This window comes from Arvicola amphibius, chromosome X (genome assembly GCF_903992535.2).
Source record: "Arvicola amphibius chromosome X, mArvAmp1.2, whole genome shotgun sequence".
Taxonomy (NCBI): Eukaryota; Metazoa; Chordata; class Mammalia; order Rodentia; family Cricetidae; genus Arvicola; species Arvicola amphibius.
In genome coordinates, this window is record NC_052065.1 from 106,686,678 (window position 1) to 106,704,828 (window position 18,151).

General features: G+C 37.4%; 1 protein-coding gene across 12 annotated transcripts in view; it reads right to left on the reverse strand.

Annotated features, from left to right (window-relative positions):
• Positions 1 to 497: 497 nt before the first annotated feature.
• Positions 498 to 18,151, reverse strand: part of LOC119804616 (X-linked inhibitor of apoptosis) — a 41,510-nt gene continuing 23,856 nt past the window's right edge. For 11 of the 12 annotated variants that reach the window (XM_038316080.1, XM_038316078.1, XM_038316079.1 and 8 more), the window contains 4 exons: positions 16,685 to 16,763; positions 15,519 to 15,561; positions 13,160 to 13,360; positions 498 to 5,511 (listed from right to left, as the gene is read on the reverse strand). In XM_038316080.1, coding sequence (XP_038172008.1) covers positions 5,318 to 5,511; positions 13,160 to 13,360; positions 15,519 to 15,561; positions 16,685 to 16,763 — 517 coding nt within the window. In that variant the 3' untranslated portion in view covers positions 498 to 5,317. Of the gene's footprint in view, positions 5,512 to 8,074; positions 8,133 to 13,159; positions 13,361 to 15,518; positions 15,562 to 16,684; positions 16,764 to 18,151 lie in introns of all 12 variants that reach the window. The other variant, XM_038316087.1, reaches the window with a different exon arrangement.

The following is an 18,151-nucleotide window of genomic DNA, read 5'->3' on the forward strand; positions in this document are numbered from 1 at the left end:
TCCCTGAATATTTCAAGCTGTCATTATTTTTCTCTGCTGTGTAGTACTCCATTGCGTAAATGTACCACGTTTTCCTTATCCATTCTTCGGTCAAGAGGCATTTAGGTTGTATCCAGGTTCTGGCTATGACAAACAAAGCTGCTATGAACATAATTGAGCACGTGTTCTTGTGGTATAATTGCTGGCTCATTACTTTTAATTATGTGTACAATGTATCTCGAAGAGGACTATGTGTCTGTGTGGTTGTGTGGTTCAGTGTGTAAGGGTACTTGCTGCCAAGCTGCTGACCTGAGTTCAATCTACCTTAGTTGGTAGAACTTGGCATGCATGAAGTACTGCATTTAATCCACAATACTACATATATCAGCACTAGGGAAGTAGGGAAAGAAGGATCAGACGTTCAAGGTTATTCATCCACATACTGAGTTTAAGGCCAGTAGCCTGGGTTGATACATGAAATCCTGTCTCAACAAGGAAAATCAGATACAAAGAAGATATCATTTTAAAGAATAGTGCTTTATTGAATAAGTCTTATTCACAGAAAAATAAGCTTTAATCTACAACAAATGACAGATTATAGGGCAGAAAGCAATTTTCATAAATTTCCATACTGAAAGGTATCCTTTAAATGAAAGAAGCCATAAAATTATATTCACAAATATAGTATTCTGTCTCAAAATGCTTAACATAATTCTTCACAACACTAACAAAACAAAAGAATTGGTCATTCTGTCAGGTGAAGTACAATAACAAAAATGCAAATCCAGAAACAACATTAAAGCCATTATTAACATCAAATTTAAAATGCAAGCCTGTTGGTAAGTACTGACAGAGTGGTAAGATAAACTTAGACAGTAATCTTAAATGCTACACTAGTGATACATAAGCACATAGTAAATGTCAAAGATCTGTACTCATAGCTGCGAACTTCAGCCTCCAAATAGGAACTTTACCACTCAAGCATCAATATTATTCAGTTTATATTAGGGATTGTCCTACTGTAACAACTGTAAAACACCATTTACTGTGCAGTGAAAATTAGAGCATAGTGGAATAAATTGTTGAAAAATAAACATCTGAGACTTCCCAAGACAGGTAGTTGCTGTGGTGCAGGGATTTTCAACTTGAAATTATGTCCCAGTAAAGAGACTTACCTCTATGATAAAATGAGGGTGGTGGTGGTTCAAACAGGCTACTCTCTAAGGTAATTTCTAGCTCTGATGGTCTGTGATGTTATTATGTAAGGAAGAAATCTATGTTGTACTGAATGTTTCAGAGCCAAACTGAAATATTACGATGGGAATAAGTATTTCCATTAGAAAAACTCATCTGAATTTACTAAGAATATTTTTCTAGTTTTTGAAAAATGAATTTAAATATTTTAAAGGATTGATCTATTTATTTATTGCAACTTTTAGCTTCATTATAAGAAGCACCCAGAGAAATGAGTAATAGTGACTAAAAGTTAATGAGTCACTTAAGATTTAAAGATTATTTCATGTGTATATGTGCATGTTTATGTATGCATGCATGTAGGTACCCATTTCAGCCAAAAGAGGGCACCAGATAGCCTGTAACTGGAGCTGCAATTGTGAGCCACCATGTGGGTACTGGTAACTGAATTGTGGTCCTCTGCAGAAGCAGCAAGTACTCTTCGTGGTTATCTTTCCAGGCTGTCTTTTAAGCTTTAATCCAAGGTCCTCCATCAAAGCAAAACCATTGAAGGTCTAGGCTTGCCGGGCAGTGGGGTACACAGCTTTAATCCCAGCACGCAGAGAGGCACACAGGCAGATCTCTGTGAGTTCAAGGTAGCCTGATCTACAGAGTGAGTTCCAGGACAGCCAGGACTGTTACACAGAAAAATCCTGTCTTGAAAACAAAAAGGTTTAGCATGGGAGTTAAACTTACAGCATATAAGATATGCTCTTCTTGAGTTGAGTTCCATCATCTTGGAGAAGATGGTTAAGGTAACAATCTCATCTTACAGATGGCTATGTTCTCTTTTGTGTACGTGCCTAGGTGCAGGTAGGATACGTGCTATGATGCATGTGTGGAGGTTTGTGTGTTGGTGGGCCCTCACCTTCCTACCATGTTTAATAGTGATTCTTTGCTAATGCCTAAGCCAAATTAGCTGACCTTGGACTTCTGGACATTCTGCTATCTGATTCCTGTTTTGTGTAGGCATTCTATGATTACAGATGCTTGGGCTATTGCACCCAGTTTTTATGTGGGTTCTGGAGATTTGAACTCAGGCTGTGAAGCCTATACGGCCAGCTCATTTCCTCGCTGATGGCTATCTTTTTAAAAAGAGAAGATATGACTAAAATGCTATGGGCCAAATATTTCTCCATTTTCTTATTTCTCTAATAGCAATGACATATAATCTATTTCATTTCTCCTCTTCTCTTATTCAGTACCTAGGCAGTCAGAAGTAAAACAATGATTTAGGTCTAATAAGAACAATCAATACATGCAGCTAATGCTGGAGTGGTAATTTCCATTCAGAGAGCTTGAGATATAAATTTTACCTACTAAAACCTACTAAAATTAAAACAGAAAAATACACATTTTAAATACCAAAACAACAAAATGCCATAACATAGCCACATTATATTCACTTACTACAGTCACCTCACCTCTACCCCTAAGCAAAGGAAGAGGCAAAATCTAGCAGGAAAGGGAATACTAAGCCATTAATCAAATAAACTTTATTTATTTAATAAATGTCAAACACTCACAAAAGTTTTGATCAACACAGTAAATTACAAATAAAATTACCTATTTATTGCAAAATAACATCAAATTTTACATGACTAGTATGTAGTATTTTACTTCAAAATTCTAGAGTGAACTTTATACAGAAAAGAATATCAACACTGAGGTACTGAGAACTCTCAGGGGTGATTTGGATCTGGTTATATTTTGACCTTCCAAGTGAGCAATTTTTGCACAGCTATATTGGAAAGGATCCAGGGGCTTTTTTTCCCTAGTATGAGCTCAGACCAACTCTGGTAAGCCTCCAACAATCTGATTAGAATTGGAGCACTGTGATTTTAAGAACCTGAAGCAACAGCATTTTCTAAACAATTCTTAAAATAAACCTGTTAGCGCATCAGCTTCACGAATTCAATTTTGCAACTCATGAAGACAAAAAAAAGAGGTTTTGCTTAACTCTCAGCACAGAAGTTTTAAAAGGAGAGTTTTAAATGAACTGAGGCTCCCAGAACATGAAAAGCCTTATTTAAAAACAATTCAGTCCTTGAATCCTTGGCTAACAACTAGATTAAACAAACTACCTACGTGACTTGTACCTGAAGTGTCTTAGAAAAATTTTCTTAAAATTAACACTTTTATCCCCTTGTAGAATGCTTTAAATGCAAATTTAAATTTAAAACTTAGTCAATTTAGATCAAGCTCAACTTAATGACTACATAACTGAACCTAAGTAGGAGACAATACAAAGAACTAAGGATTTTCATGAAAAAAGGAAAGAGAAAAAAGGGTAGTCATTTACTTAATTCTGTTAATTTCTATTTAAATTTGTAATTAAAATGACATCACTTACCATAGTGGTCAACAGAGGTTAGGAGAACCTAACAATACTCTTTCTCTTAGAAAATACAACAAAAAGTCTAAATTGTAACAGTTTCACTCCCAAACTGTTCTCTGTAGTAAAATAGACCGGTCTCTATAAGAGGTCTATCATGACCTCTTATATTATTTAAGGTAAATCCTGTGTTCTATGAAGCATTTTAGCTTGATTTTATTCTTACTGACTCTTACATAAGTTGTTAAATCATATTTAAACAACTACTCTTGTCAGTATCCTACAATTTCCAAGAGGTTTTAAGGATCTTGAGAAAATAGTTTTAAAAGTATTTACTACCATTACTAGTCAAGAAACAAACAAATATAAAACAACCAGAGACTTAACATTCTGTACTATATACATCTTAATCATCCTAACAGTAAAAACTCACATGAAACGAAACTTTCAGGACACAAAATGACATGAGAATCTCAACATAAAAAGCTGTCACTAAAACTACAAGCAGCATACAAACATGCTTCTACTTTTACCTACATAAGCGGACAGATGTTTAAAATACTGGGTTAACAAAGATCTTTTAGTAAAGTGACTTAGGCAGGCTTAAATTAGCAAGGATTAAGGATGAATCCTTACTAATTAATTGGAAGATCTGAGACATATTTTATATTTCATATTACAAAATCAGAAATATTTATTTTGAAACAAGATAAGAAGACATGGTCTACCTGTCAGAAAACTACCACTCAGAAGTATTTTTCATCCACAAAGCAGGTAAAACAAAAACATTTAAATTTCACATTGGCACCAGAAAAGTAACTGGCCTGCCTTCTTGGATTAGAAAAACTAAAACTGAGCGATAAGTAGTTTTGCAGACGTTTGAACATGCCTAAGCCTTTAAATCAGTAAAATATTTTCTAAAAATTCTGATTATATAAAAGTAATACAGTGTTATATAAACTTCAAACAGAATAAAAAAAGGAAGGGCACCTATATAGCCCCTCTAAGACCCATGCCCCCACCCTCTCAAGAAAAAAAAACATATTTAAGAGTGTGATGCATATCTTTCCAAATCTTTTTTTGTCCTGTACAGATATAAAATTCACACACCTTGATTTGACTCAAACTATACATAGTGTTTTGCCATTTGTATTTTATATTTACTATAAATATACTTTGTTGTCTTTCCATGTTAGCATATGCTAGTTAGATAGTAGTCTATCATTAAATATCTTTTGGGAGATGGCAAAATCACTTTTAAAAAATCATTCATACAAGTACGTTTATAATTTTGAAAGGAAACAGACAAAATCCTAAAACACGGACAAACATCTAAAAACAATGTTTATCCTCCCACCAGTGTGGAACAGTTCTTCCCTGTTCACAATAAACAAATTAAGTGATTGGGCAGATTAACTGAAATCTCCCTGCTTATACAGAATACCCCATTTATTAAACTTATCTGAAAAGAATGAAAAAATGCATGTAATTAATTCACTTACATATAAAAATTAAATCAGTATACTACAAATACACAAGGTGAAATGCTTCTTTGTCTAAGGTTTCAACTGAGTAAATACTGGATAAACAATATAGCTAATAGCCCGAAAGATCCAGAAATTCAAAGTTTAGACTGCAACAGTGCTGTTAACATTTGTTTCCACTTGGGAGCAGATGCTAATGGAATGCAATGCTGATTACTTAAAGTTTGCTCACATCACACATTCAATTAGAGTAAGAAGAACATAACATGCCTACTGTGGCTCTGAATTAAGACATAAAAATTTTTTGCTTGAACGTAATGATTGTGTAGCACATGGGACATTTGTCGACTGCTTCGGCACATTGTTTACAAGTGACCAGATGTCCACAAGGAACAAAAACTACAGCAATATTTCTATCCATGCAGATTTTGCAAAGCTTCTCCTCTTGTAGGCGCCTTAGCTGCTCTTCTGTACTAATGTCTGCACAAAGAGAAAAACAACATATACTCGTTTTGGGGTTTGTTGTTTAAATTCATTGAAACACCGATCCCCTCCTGTGTGCCAGACACTCAAGTCTTGGGAGACATGAAAATGACTCACACAGGGCACACATTGTTAAGTAGCTTGTACGCTAGTGGGAGACGTTGTGAGCTACAGCTAGAGAGTAAGTACAAAGTATAAAGTAGTCAGCGCTATAATATAATAAAGTTCCATGCAAAGTGCTCTGGGGCAAGATGAACAAATTTTTCTGTCCAATTGGTTGAGGGAGGCATCGTGAGAAGGAGGGCAATGGCAGATTGACAATTGAGGACAGGCAACAATTTGCATGCAGAAAAGCAAGGAAGTAGTAAAAGTAGCAAGTTATCTGAAAGGCATTGGTAATTCCAGAAAGGGATCCATTTGATGGACACTTCTCCAGTTGGACAAATAGGACTTGGTGCTTAGATGTGAGAGCTAAAGAGAGGAGGGAACTGGAGAGATGGCTCAGTAGTGAAAAGCACTGACTGCTCTTCCAGAGGTTCTGAGTTCAATTCCCAGGACCCACATGGTGGCTCACAACTGTCTGTAATTCCAGTTTCAGGAGACCGACACCCATGGCAAATTACCAATGCACAGAAAACAAAAATAATTTAAAAAAAATCCAATACTACAATTTCTCTCTTTAAAAAAAAAAAAGAGGAACTAAAGTTGGGCTTGCTAATGTGTCAAGGAGACACTGATAATTACTGGAAATGTAAAAGGAGGTAGATGCTTTACATTTTCAGGTATATTTGAGATGTTAGCAAGGTTTCCAAAAACATATCTGGGTATGACTAACATGCATACAATACTGAAGTAGCTGCATGGGTAACTTTTGCCAAAACTGATTTTGTGAAAGTCTAACAAATATGCCATAAAACTGTGATTGTGGTTATAGATAACAGCATCAACAATCAACAGTAATAGAGCATAAATATTATGTGCTAGGCACTACAAATAAATACATATTTTAACTATCTTTGTAATCACTGTATATGAATGATTTACAAATTTGACCTCAAATGTGTATTGCTTGTTTTCCTTTGGTGTGTGTGTGTGGGGGGGGGTCAGCAGTGTTGGGTATGAAGTCAGGATATTGTATACCATTCACTGTACCACATTCCTACCTCTTGTGGCATTTTTTTAAAAAGCAAGTTTTATTTCTCTTTTAAAAAATTTATTTTATTTAATTATATTTGTGATTAGGGTGTGTACATTGTAGCACATTATATGAAAGCCAGAGTGCAACTTTTCAAGATCAAACTCAAGTCAGGTCTTCAGGCTTGGAAACAAGTGCCTTTATCTGCTGAACAATCCCACTATCCCTGCTAGGTTCATCTACTAACTCTAAAACTTCTAATGGTAGCCACACTGGCACATGGGAACTACGTGTGTGTGTGTTTGTGTACACACACAATGCATTTTCCTATTCAACTATGTAGTTCCTTTAAAAACAAGTTTGGTGTAGTGGAGTACCTCTTTAATCCCAGCACTTGGGAGGCAGAGGTAGGTAGATCTCTGTGAGTTTGAGGTCAGCCTTGTCTATAGGGTGAATCCTGGGACAGTAAAAGCTGCTAACAGAGAGAAACCATGTCCTGAAAAACTAAAAACCAACAAACAAACAAGCCAAAAAACAAACAAAACCAAAATGAAACAAACAAAAACAGGGTCTCACTATGTAGCCTGGTTGGCCCAGACTCAGAAATCTCCCGCCTCTGCTGCATGAATGCTGGGATTAAAGGTTTGTGCTGCATGCCTGGCATCACTTCTTTTTAAGGCACTTAATGTCCTAAAGGGAACGTTATTTATAAAACATGTTTGAAAAGCAATAGTTTAATTTCAGTGCGTATACAATGAATATATATGCACTTTAGGCATCCAATATCACAAACACGTAGAGAACATAAGTAAACAGGAAACTGTGATACACTGAATGTACAGTAGTTACCTAGAAAGAAGCACCTTGGAAGTCAGAGAAATGAGAGGAAGTCTTCTAGGTGAAAGAAATGACTAAACTGTGCTCTAAAACAGAACATGGGACTTGTAAGAACATAGGTAAAAACTGGTCACTGAATCTAAAAAAAAAAAAGAGACCAGGTACAAACGGCCAGCAAGAACTGACTTAAAGATACGGCAAAGCACCGAAGAGTTGGGACTTGATTCTGAGGGTCCTGAGAGCTGCTGGGTTCTAAACCAGAGAAGCACTGTCACATATGAGCTCCAGAGAAGTTTCTCTGGGTAGGAAGGGAACAAAGTATTGTTTTAATCTCTTTTTCTTTTAAAATTTAATTTTTATGTGTACTTGCATTTTGCCTGTATGTGCACCTGTGTGAGCATGTCGGATCATCTGGAACTGGAGTTAGAGACAGTTGTGAGCTGATATGTGAGTACCGGGAATTAAACCCAGGTCCTCTGGAAGAGCTCTTAACCATTGAGCCATTTCTCTAGCCCCTCTAGTCTCTTCTCAAGATCAACCTTCTATATTCAATGAAAGTTAAGGGCTCTGGCTGGGTATATGTCTTACCTATCCTGGCATGTATAAGATCCTGTGTTTGATCACCAAGACCAATTCTCCAGAGTAGCTGTATAATACAACAGTATGAACATATTTAACACTACTATAATCATACAAAAGGTTAAGACAGTCATTTATGTGGTGCTGGGAATCAAACCCAGAGTCTCCAGGTATATTAAACAATTACTCTAACACTGATATATATCCCCATTTATAAGATGGTAAATTTGATGTGCACTTTACGACTAAAAATAATTCCTGGCAACAGCTTATCTGCTGTATTTTTGCTCACTGAAATCATAGAGGCATAATACAACCTAGGTTGTTTTTTTGTTATTTGTTTTTGTTTTGTCTTTGAGATAGAGTCTCATGTATCCCAGGCTGACATCAAACATAGCAAAACATATGACCTTGAACTCCTGACCCTCCTGTTTGTACTTCCCAAACTCTGGGATTAACGGCCCCAGTTTATGCTGTGCTGGGGATGGAATCCTGGGCTATCCACATGGTACACAAGCTCTCTATCAAGTTAGCTATATCCTGAGACTACCCCTTTCCTTTTGAGGCAGAGTCTTGCTATGTAGCCTAAAATGGTCAACAAAGCCAGTTCTTTTTAGCTTCTAGAGTACTGGGATTATAATGCCCAGGAACTAATATTCATCTTGGGTTTTATTGTGATTCCGTTTTATAGACCCAATGGAATGAACTCAAAGAATGATATGATCAGTCACATACTGAGAATGCCCCTGATGAGGAATTTATCATTGGCAACTGCTTCATACCAAAAAGGTGACTATTGTGCTCTACAACCTTGCCTACTGCATCCTTTTATTATTGTTTCTGAATCAGGGTCTCTCTAAGGAGCTCTGTCTATTATGGAACTTGCTATATCAGGCTGGCCTTGAACTCACAGAGGTCTACCTGCCTCTGCCTCCTGAGTATTAGGATTAAAAGCCTGTGTCACTACACTCAAGGTTTTCTCCTTGTATTTTCCACAAGGCATCCTTTGAGTCAGGATGTCCTGGTACATAACAATAAAGGCTTGGTATCTAGATAACATGTGGTGACACTTTCTAATATTTTTAGTACGTTATTTCAAACTTTGAGACATGGTCTTGTTATGTTGCTCAGACTGGCCTTAAACTCCTAGGCTCAATGATCCTACCACCTTAGCCTCTAAAGCAGCTGAGAATATAGATATGCTGGGACTACTATGTCTCCTTTAGGAACTTGTATTTTCCATCTATTTTAAAATAATATGTGTGTGTGTGCATATATGTACATTTGTGCAGGTGCTTGTGGAAGCCACAAGAGGGTGTCAGATTCCCTGGCTCTGGAGTTACAGGTGGTTACAAACCACCCAACATAGATGCTGGGAACAAACCTGTGTCTTCTGCAAGAGTATTATAATTTTTAAAATCACTGAGCCATCTCTCCAGCTCCTTTTATGTATTTTAAAAAATTTCCCCCTCATGTATTAAAACAGAACAAAATGCATGTGTGCCTTTCCTTACCATGAGCCAGAGGCATGATTGTTTTTTGCCGTGCCTTCCCAAGGACTTTTAGAATCAATAGAGTACTGGCCGAGAAAGAAAGGGTAACAAAGTCAGGTACAACTCCAAGAGAAGACACTGGAGAAGAAACATGGTCATCCATCAATCCTATCAGATGGAGTTGAGCATTTTAACCCCTAGAGACTTGGTCATGTTTATACTGGGTTCTGATTTGCTTTTCTGTTTCATATAAACTAATTGTTTTTTTTTTTCAATAATACGTAGAACCTTAAAAAAACTATGTGTGTACATACGTCTATATTTGTGTGGCTGGTATATGCCTGTGTAATTAAGTGTGCTTGTTTGTGTACATGAAGGGTAGAGACTTAGGTTAGTTATCTTTCTCAATTGTTACACATTATTTTTTGAGGCAGATCTCTGACCCTGGAGTTCACCAACTGGCTAGACAGAGGACCTGTTTGTCTCTCTTCCACACTCCCCCAGTGCTGGGGTTACAGGTGCACACCACATCTGGCTTTTTATGTTAGATCCGAACTTAAGACCTCCTGTTTACAGAGGTGTAGTTTATCCACTTAGCTGCTACCCCATTTCAGTAATCTTTAAAAGCTTAAGTTTATTTCAACATTAATGTATTTTCTTTTGCTGATGTTTTCAACAGGTTTTACTATGCAGCCAGGCTAGCCTAAACTAGTTACCCTATTGCCTCTCCCTCTGAATATGGAAATTATAAGTGTGGATCACCATCTGGCTTTCTCTATGAAGCACACAGTATTAGTATATATTTTAATTTAAAGCCTACTTCATAGCATGACCCCCTTATGATTTCACATATGAAAAGTTGCAAACCACTTTAAAACCAAACTGTTTCAATTACAAAACTTAAATTCTACACACAATAAAGGCCTCTGTTGTTCTTTCTCTAAAATACTCTAAGCACACAACAGTGGTGATGCATACATTTAACCTCGACACTTGGAAAGCAGAAGCATGCAGGTAGAGCTCTGTGAGTTGGAGGCCAGCATGGTCTACAAAGTGAGTTCCAGCACAGTCAGGGCTGTTACAAGGTGAGATACCATCTCAAACAATCAAAAACATTATTTTAACTCATACTTTTAAAATCAAGGCTGGGGATATTTGTCTAGTATGCACAAGGTCCTAGGCTCAATCCCATGTACCTCATGAACTGGGTAATGTTGCCTGCCTGTACTCCCACAACTTGGGAAGTGGATGCAGGAGGAACAAAAATTCAAGGTCATCCTCAGCTACTAACAGTTCAAAACCAGCTTGTGTTAGAGACTCTATCTCAAAAACAAAATTAAAGTATGATTCCTGTATGAGATCTTCCAAGATTAGGTCAGTAAACATCCTGCCATGTAATGGGGAGAATCTCACAGGGCCCCATTCTTCCCTGAGAATTCATACACAGTTAATGGTTATTGGAGACATTTTATTTAATCTTACTGTTACTGAAAAAATTACCCATTAAAAAACAAAACAAAACAGGGTGAAGGGCACCTGAGGCTGACTTCTTGCCTTTACAACTATTTGCACACACACACACACACACACACACACACACAAACCATGTGCCCCTAATTAGGTCACATTGGGTGGGAGGGGGGCATGAAATAGCAGATTAGTAGAAGGAATGGGGGATAAATATAAGTACATGTACAAAAACACCATGAAACCTATCATTATATATAATTAATATATGCAATTGAGGCATTTAAAAATAAAATGAAGAAACTGGAGAATCTTACTTAGATCTTTATTAAAATGGATCAAGTGTAGACATGTTTTAAGAAACTGGAGAAATGAGGGGTGTGGCTCATTGGTAGAGTACCTTCTTAAAATGTACCAGGCCCTGAGCTTACCTTAGAGCACTAAAAATAAGGAAGGGTGTTAAAGCCAACTAGGTTTCTGATGCTTTAGAGAATTAGTTTATTCTGTCAAGTGTGATAAAAATGTGATATGGACTGAATATTTATGTTCCTAACATTCATATGCTACAGGCTTAATGTTCTACATAGTGATGATCAGAAGGGCTTTAGGTAGTAATGTGCTATTGAACAGTGCTTTGGTAAACCAGAAAGCATGTATTTGTTCCAGAAGATCAGAAGTGAACTGAAAAAATCCTATCATCTAGTGATGTTTCAGCCAGGCTAATGTTTTGGGATAATGCTGATATTAACTAACCTCCTGGGTCATAAGAAAGCATAGCATATAATTAAAACATGATAATGAAGAGAAGAAAACCAGCCGAGTGGTGGTGGCTCACACCTTTAATCCCAGCACTAGGAAGGTAGAGACAGGCAGATTTCTGTGAGATCGAGCCCAGCCTGGTCTACAAAGTGAGTTCCAGGGCAGCCTGGGCTGTTACACAGAGAAACCCTGTCTTAAAAAAAAAAAAAAAGAAAGAAAAAAGAAAAAACCCAACAATTATGCTACTGGCTTTTGTATTACCTTGCATACTTTATTATTAGAATATATTCCTTCATATAAACAAACTACCATGAAATAACATGCCATATCACATCAGCAGAAGCCTCATGGCACACATCTCATGTTTACAAAATATCTGGATTGCATCAAGAAGCCAGATCAATTGGTTAACATATGGCATCTGTGTTTGTGTAAGTATATTTGATGACATTCATTCAATGATGAGATTGTTTAACAATGCATTTCTCAGAACATATGTCCACTGTTAAACAATGCATGAATACAATTAGGTGTATAATAACTCATGAGCATGAGAACTCCTGGGGGAAATAACATTCTTGTAAGTAGAGGAAGAAAGACCTGATGTTATACACACTACTTTGGGAAGGCAACTATCTGCAAAAAGACCTAGATATTAGACTTCTCAGTTTGTGAGAAACAAATGCATTTTGTTATAGTAGCTTGAGAAATACAGCACTGAGTGCATACTTAAAAAATACCCTTGAATATATACTGAAGTATTTGTAGATAATGATACACAGGATGTCTTATATTGACTTTGAAGTGCTATGGTCAAAAAGAAGAGAATCAAGATGGAGAAGAGCTGCTTATTATTGAAGCTGATTTATCGTTCTTTTTACTTCTGTGTATGTTTGAAATTTATTGTAGTAAAAAAGTAAAACTGTTTATTTCATGGGGATTTTTTCATTTTTCTTTTTCCATTCCTTTTTTTATCTTATCAAAGGATCTTTTTTATTTTACATACCAATCCCAGTTCCCTCTCCCACAACCTTCCTCGTACCCCACCCTCAAACCACTGCTCAGAAAGGGTGAGGCCTCCCCATGGGGATATTATAAAAAAAAAGAAGAAAAAATGAATGGGTTGCAAAGTTGTTATTTTTGTTTCAAAAAATAAACAATGTGCCAGGTGGTGGTGGCTGCACATACCTTTAATGCCAGCACTTGGGAGGCAGATGGATCTCTTTGAGTTCGAGGCCAGCCGGGAACTCAACAGAGTGAGTTGCAGGACAGGCTTCAAAGCTACATAGAAAAACTCTGTCTTGAAAAACCAAAACCAAAACAAAACAAAACAACCCCCCCCAAATCAAACAAACAAAAAAAACCCCATCCATACCTTTCTGCAATGAAGTCTGACTTGATTCATCCTGTGTATTATCTTTCTGAGCACTCACTAGGTCTGCAATCAGAACCTCAACTGATAGATAGTTGCTCCCAGATGTTTGGATTTTTTCTTCCATTGTTTTCTTAATGTCCCTGAAACTGAATCCCATTCGTATAGCTTCTTGTACCATAGGATTCTGGAAGATGGTATCATCTGAAATCAAAGTTGGATGGAGAAAAGAACATAGCAGAAACAAGTATTTTCATTAACACAATTAAACAATTAAATAGGGCTTTAAGACCATGCCATCGCTGAGAAGTAGTTCACTGGTAGACTGTCTGCTACTATGTGCGTTGCTAAGGCTTTGATTCTCAAAGTTGAAAAGAAAAATGCAAGATAGGTTAAAACAGGTAAGAAAAGTATCCAGAGGATGAGGCTGTTGGAAGAGTGATTGCCTAGTAAGCATGCAGTCCTGGCACTAAATCTCCAGCAAAACATCAACCTAGTATGGTAGTGTGGGCCTGTGTCCCAAGAAATGACAAAGTAGAAGTAGAAGGACTAGGAGATCAAGGTCATGTTTAGCCATCTACCAAATTCAAGCCCAGTCTAGGATACACTAGATCCTGTCTCAAAATAAAGCAAAACAATAAAGAATGATGTAGTCAATACATGAAACTATAGACACAGAAGATGATTCTACATATAGTAAAATGTCTTAAGAAAAAAAACACCTGCATCTGTCAGGGCCCAGCAGTAGGAAACTGGAGAACAAATAGTGATGTTACAACATCAGGGAATAAGGACTCACCTGGTACTCTAAATTAAACTTTCTATTTTTGAAACATACTGCCTCAATGGAAAAATGAGATCTAAAAATACAAAACAAAAAGAACACCAGAGCTGGATACTGTAGTACATATCTTTAATTTCAGCACTCTGAAGGCAGAGGCAGGAAGGTGTCTGGGGTTTGGAGGCCAGCCAGGCCTTCATAATGAGTTCCAGTGCAGCCATGCTTTTTAAACAGAGAATCCCTGTTCCATAACACCAACAAAACTTAGATCTACAATGTGCTATGGGATTTAGAAGACCTTGTTTACAGTTCTAGATCTATTAATAATTTATAACGTCACACGCCTTTAATCCCAGCACTCAGGAGGCAGAGGCAGGCAGATCTCTGAGTTTGAGGCCAGCCTAGTCTACAGAGTGAGTTCCAGGACAGCCAGAAATACACATAGAAGAACCCTGTCTTGGAAAAATTAAACCCAAAATAACAACAAAACAACAACAACAAAAATATATAATGTGGTTGTGAGTAGAGCATATAACCTCCTTGTTTCTTCAGTTGAAAAGTAGGAATAACTGCTAGAGCTGTAGCTCAGAGTACTCATTATTAGAAAGGCTTTGGGCTCAATCACCAGCCTGGAAAAACAATAATAAACACCATCACAGAATCTGCTTTAGCTGTGAGTGAGGTTACTTAAAGACTGAGGCAGAAAGAGAGGTCAAGGTCAGTTTGGTCTACACAGTAGACCACTGAGATGACTCAAATGTTAAAAGTACTAGCTTTTGGAGAGGACTTGGGTTCAGTTTTTGGAACTTACATTATAACTTACAACTACCTATAACTGCAGTTCCAGGAGATCTGACATTCTTTTCTTGCTTGGGGGAACCAGGCACGCACATGGTAGACATTTGTGAAAGTTGAACACCCATACATATTGAATGAATGAATGAATAAATAAATGGAAACAAGTTTTCCTCCTTCCCTAGCTTTTTAAAACCCATGTCATGCAACCCAAACTAGCCATAGATTTGGAATTCCCCTGCTTTAATATCCCAAGTGCTAGGATTATGGATTTAAGCCACAACACCTGGCTTGCTTGCTTTCTTTCTTTCTGTCTTTTTCTTGCTTCAGGGAGGGGGGTGAGGGGTGAGGCTTCCGTTTCGGGCTCTTCTCATCAAGACTCCTCCCTCCCCCTCTCATCCTCCTCCTCTTCCTTCCTTCCTTCCTTCCTTTTCCCTCCCCTCCCTCCCCTCCCCTCCCCTCCCCTCCCTTTCCTTTTCTTTCTTTTTCGGTTTTTTGAGACAGGATTGCTCTATATAACAGCTTTGGCTGTTTTCGAACTCAGTCTGTAGACCAGGCTGGCCTTGAATTCACAGAGATCCACATACCTCTGCCTCCCGAGTGCTTGGATTAAAAGCATGTGCCATCACTGCCCGGCAATACCTGGCTTTCTATTAACATCCTCACTACAGAAATACATGGTATAAAAGTATAAGCACTTCATTAACTTCTGAAATTTACAGTGACCTCATTAAACATACTAATTTGGCCACAAAATTAAAGATTTATTTTAATAAGCATATTTACCGATTCTTTTAGTTAGTGAAGGTGTTTTTTCAGCAGTTTTTACCTAAAATAAAATTATGAATGGTAAGAATTCACTTTAGTAGAAAGCAATTATTTCAATTTGAAAAATTAATGAACTTAAAACAAATTGGCTTTATTCTAATTTAAAACATGACTATTCACAAGAACATAGTTTGATAGAATGGAAGAAGTTAGGAATATTTAATTCAACACTACTTTACAGACAAGAAGCTGAGGGCCAATGAGATCAAACGACTTCCTGGAGGAGAAACAAATACAAACTAAACTAAAAAAAAACAGTGGCAGAACTATCATGTTAATCCAGTCCAGGATTCTTCCCATATTTTACTAATGATTTGAGAACCTTGTCCTATTTATCTATTCAGATACATTTTACATTTTATTTTGTCCCAGGCTATTGTTTATGATAGCCAGATAAGGTGTAATTGATGTATATCTCCAGTCCTATTTTTGCGATTTTAAGTACTATGTGCTAAAAGGCAACTAAAGAGATGCTTCAGCTACTCATGCAGAAGACCAGAGTTCAGTTCCCAGAAACCATATTGGGCAACTCACAACTGCCTGTAACTGTAATGCCAGCTCTAGGGATCTGATGCCCTCTTCTGTTTTCCTCAAGCACTTGCACAATATATATAACACATGGTGTACACACACACAAACACACACACACTCTCTAAATCAATCGACCAATTGATCAATCAATCAATCTTTTTTTAAAGGTGGAAACTGCCAGGTATGGTGGCAGATTCTTTTAATCTTAGCACTCAGGAGACAAAGGCAGGTACATCTTGTAGGTTCACAAGGTCAGGCTGGTCTACAGGGTGAAATGCTTTTTTTTTTTAAAAAAAAAAAGATAGAAACAATTTGCGAGTTCAAAGTACATTACACAGAATTTCTGAAGGCTAAATGATTTCAGTATTTTAAATTCTTTATACCCATTCTGACCACAGTAATACATTATTTTACCTTAATCTCAAAAATTGTATTTGCTTCAGAGTTAAGAATTAAAAGCTTTCTTCAAGTATCTCTGCTTTAAAGTTTACTCCACATTAATTATGAGTATACCGTGCATTTTACTGGAAGAAATCATTAGAAAAACAAATGGTATAGAATTTGAAGCCATATATACATAACAGGCAACTTACCAAAGATTCCCCAAGCGAATGGGTTAAATGAATATTATTTATATATTCTTGCCCCTTCTCATCCAATAGATATTTACACCTAAAAGATTAAAGAAAATGAAACTCTACTAGTTGATAAATCAATGAAGTATTACTAAAGCCAGTCTCTCTCTGAATTCAACCCCAGGAACTCACACATTGGAAGAGAACAAACTCCTGCAAGCTGTACTACCCTTCACTCGTGTACTATGAAGATGTGCATCACCCCCATGCAATAAATAAATAATTGTAATTTTAAAATATACTTTTTCATTATTATTGTCTTTCTTTGTACATGGTACTAGGGATTAAACTCAGGGCCATGTGCATACAAAACAAGCATTCCATCACTAAGCTTTCTGTCCTTTAATAGGACAGAAAATTAGGTAGGCGGAGTAGACAGAACAGAATTGTGGGAGAAAGAAAGCAGAGTCAGGAAGACACTTCAGGCAGTCGCCATGCCTCTCCTCTCCGAGACGGATGCAGGTTAAGATCTCTCCTGGTAATCCACCCCTTGTGGTGCTACACAGATTACTAAATATAGGTTAAAGCAAGATGTGAGAATTAGTCAATAAGAGGCTAGAACTAATGGGCCAGGCAGTGTTTAAATGAATACAGTTTCCGTGTAATTATTTTGGGTGTAAAGCTAGCTGGGTGGCAGGACGCAGCCCGCTGCTCCTTCTACACACACACACACACACACACACACACACACACACACACACACAAATCAATTCCCACCTCCTTCCTTTTATCATGCAAGGTCTCATGTGATTCAAACTATGATTCTCAAACTTCCTATGTAGCCAAAGATGACCCTGGACTTCTAATCCTCCTGCTCAATACCTCAAGTGCTGGGATTATAGTCGGGAATAGGCATAAATCACCCTATTCTTTTTTTTTGTTTGTTTTTTTCGAGACAGGGTTTCTCTGCAGCTTTTTTAGAGCCTGTCCTGGAACTAGCTCTTGTAGACCAGGCTGGCCTCGAACTCACAGAGATCCGCCTGCCTCTGCCTCCCGAGTGCTGGGATTAAAGGCGTTCGCCACCACCGCCCGGCTTCACCCTATTCTTTTAAACATACAACTTTTCATTTGAGATAGGGCCTTGACTGTGCTTTCTAACTGAGACAGGACTTGAAATCTATTTTATTAGACTCCTAAGATTAAAGGCCTCAGCATCACTGTTTCTAGGGAGCCACAAAGCAAACTGCTACTCAGTTCCTTATCCAGTTGTCATTTCAAGGCTAAAACAATGCTCCTATTATTCATGCTAATAATATAAATTTTAGAACTTTCGATTTTCAAGCAAGAGTTACTAAATTAGGAGCCAATTTTGGTGGCATATGCCTGTAATTCCAGCACTTGGGAAGCAGAGTCAGGAAGACTGATATGAAAACCAGGCTAGCCTGGACTATATATAGCCAGACCCCCCCCCCAAAAAAAAAGTTG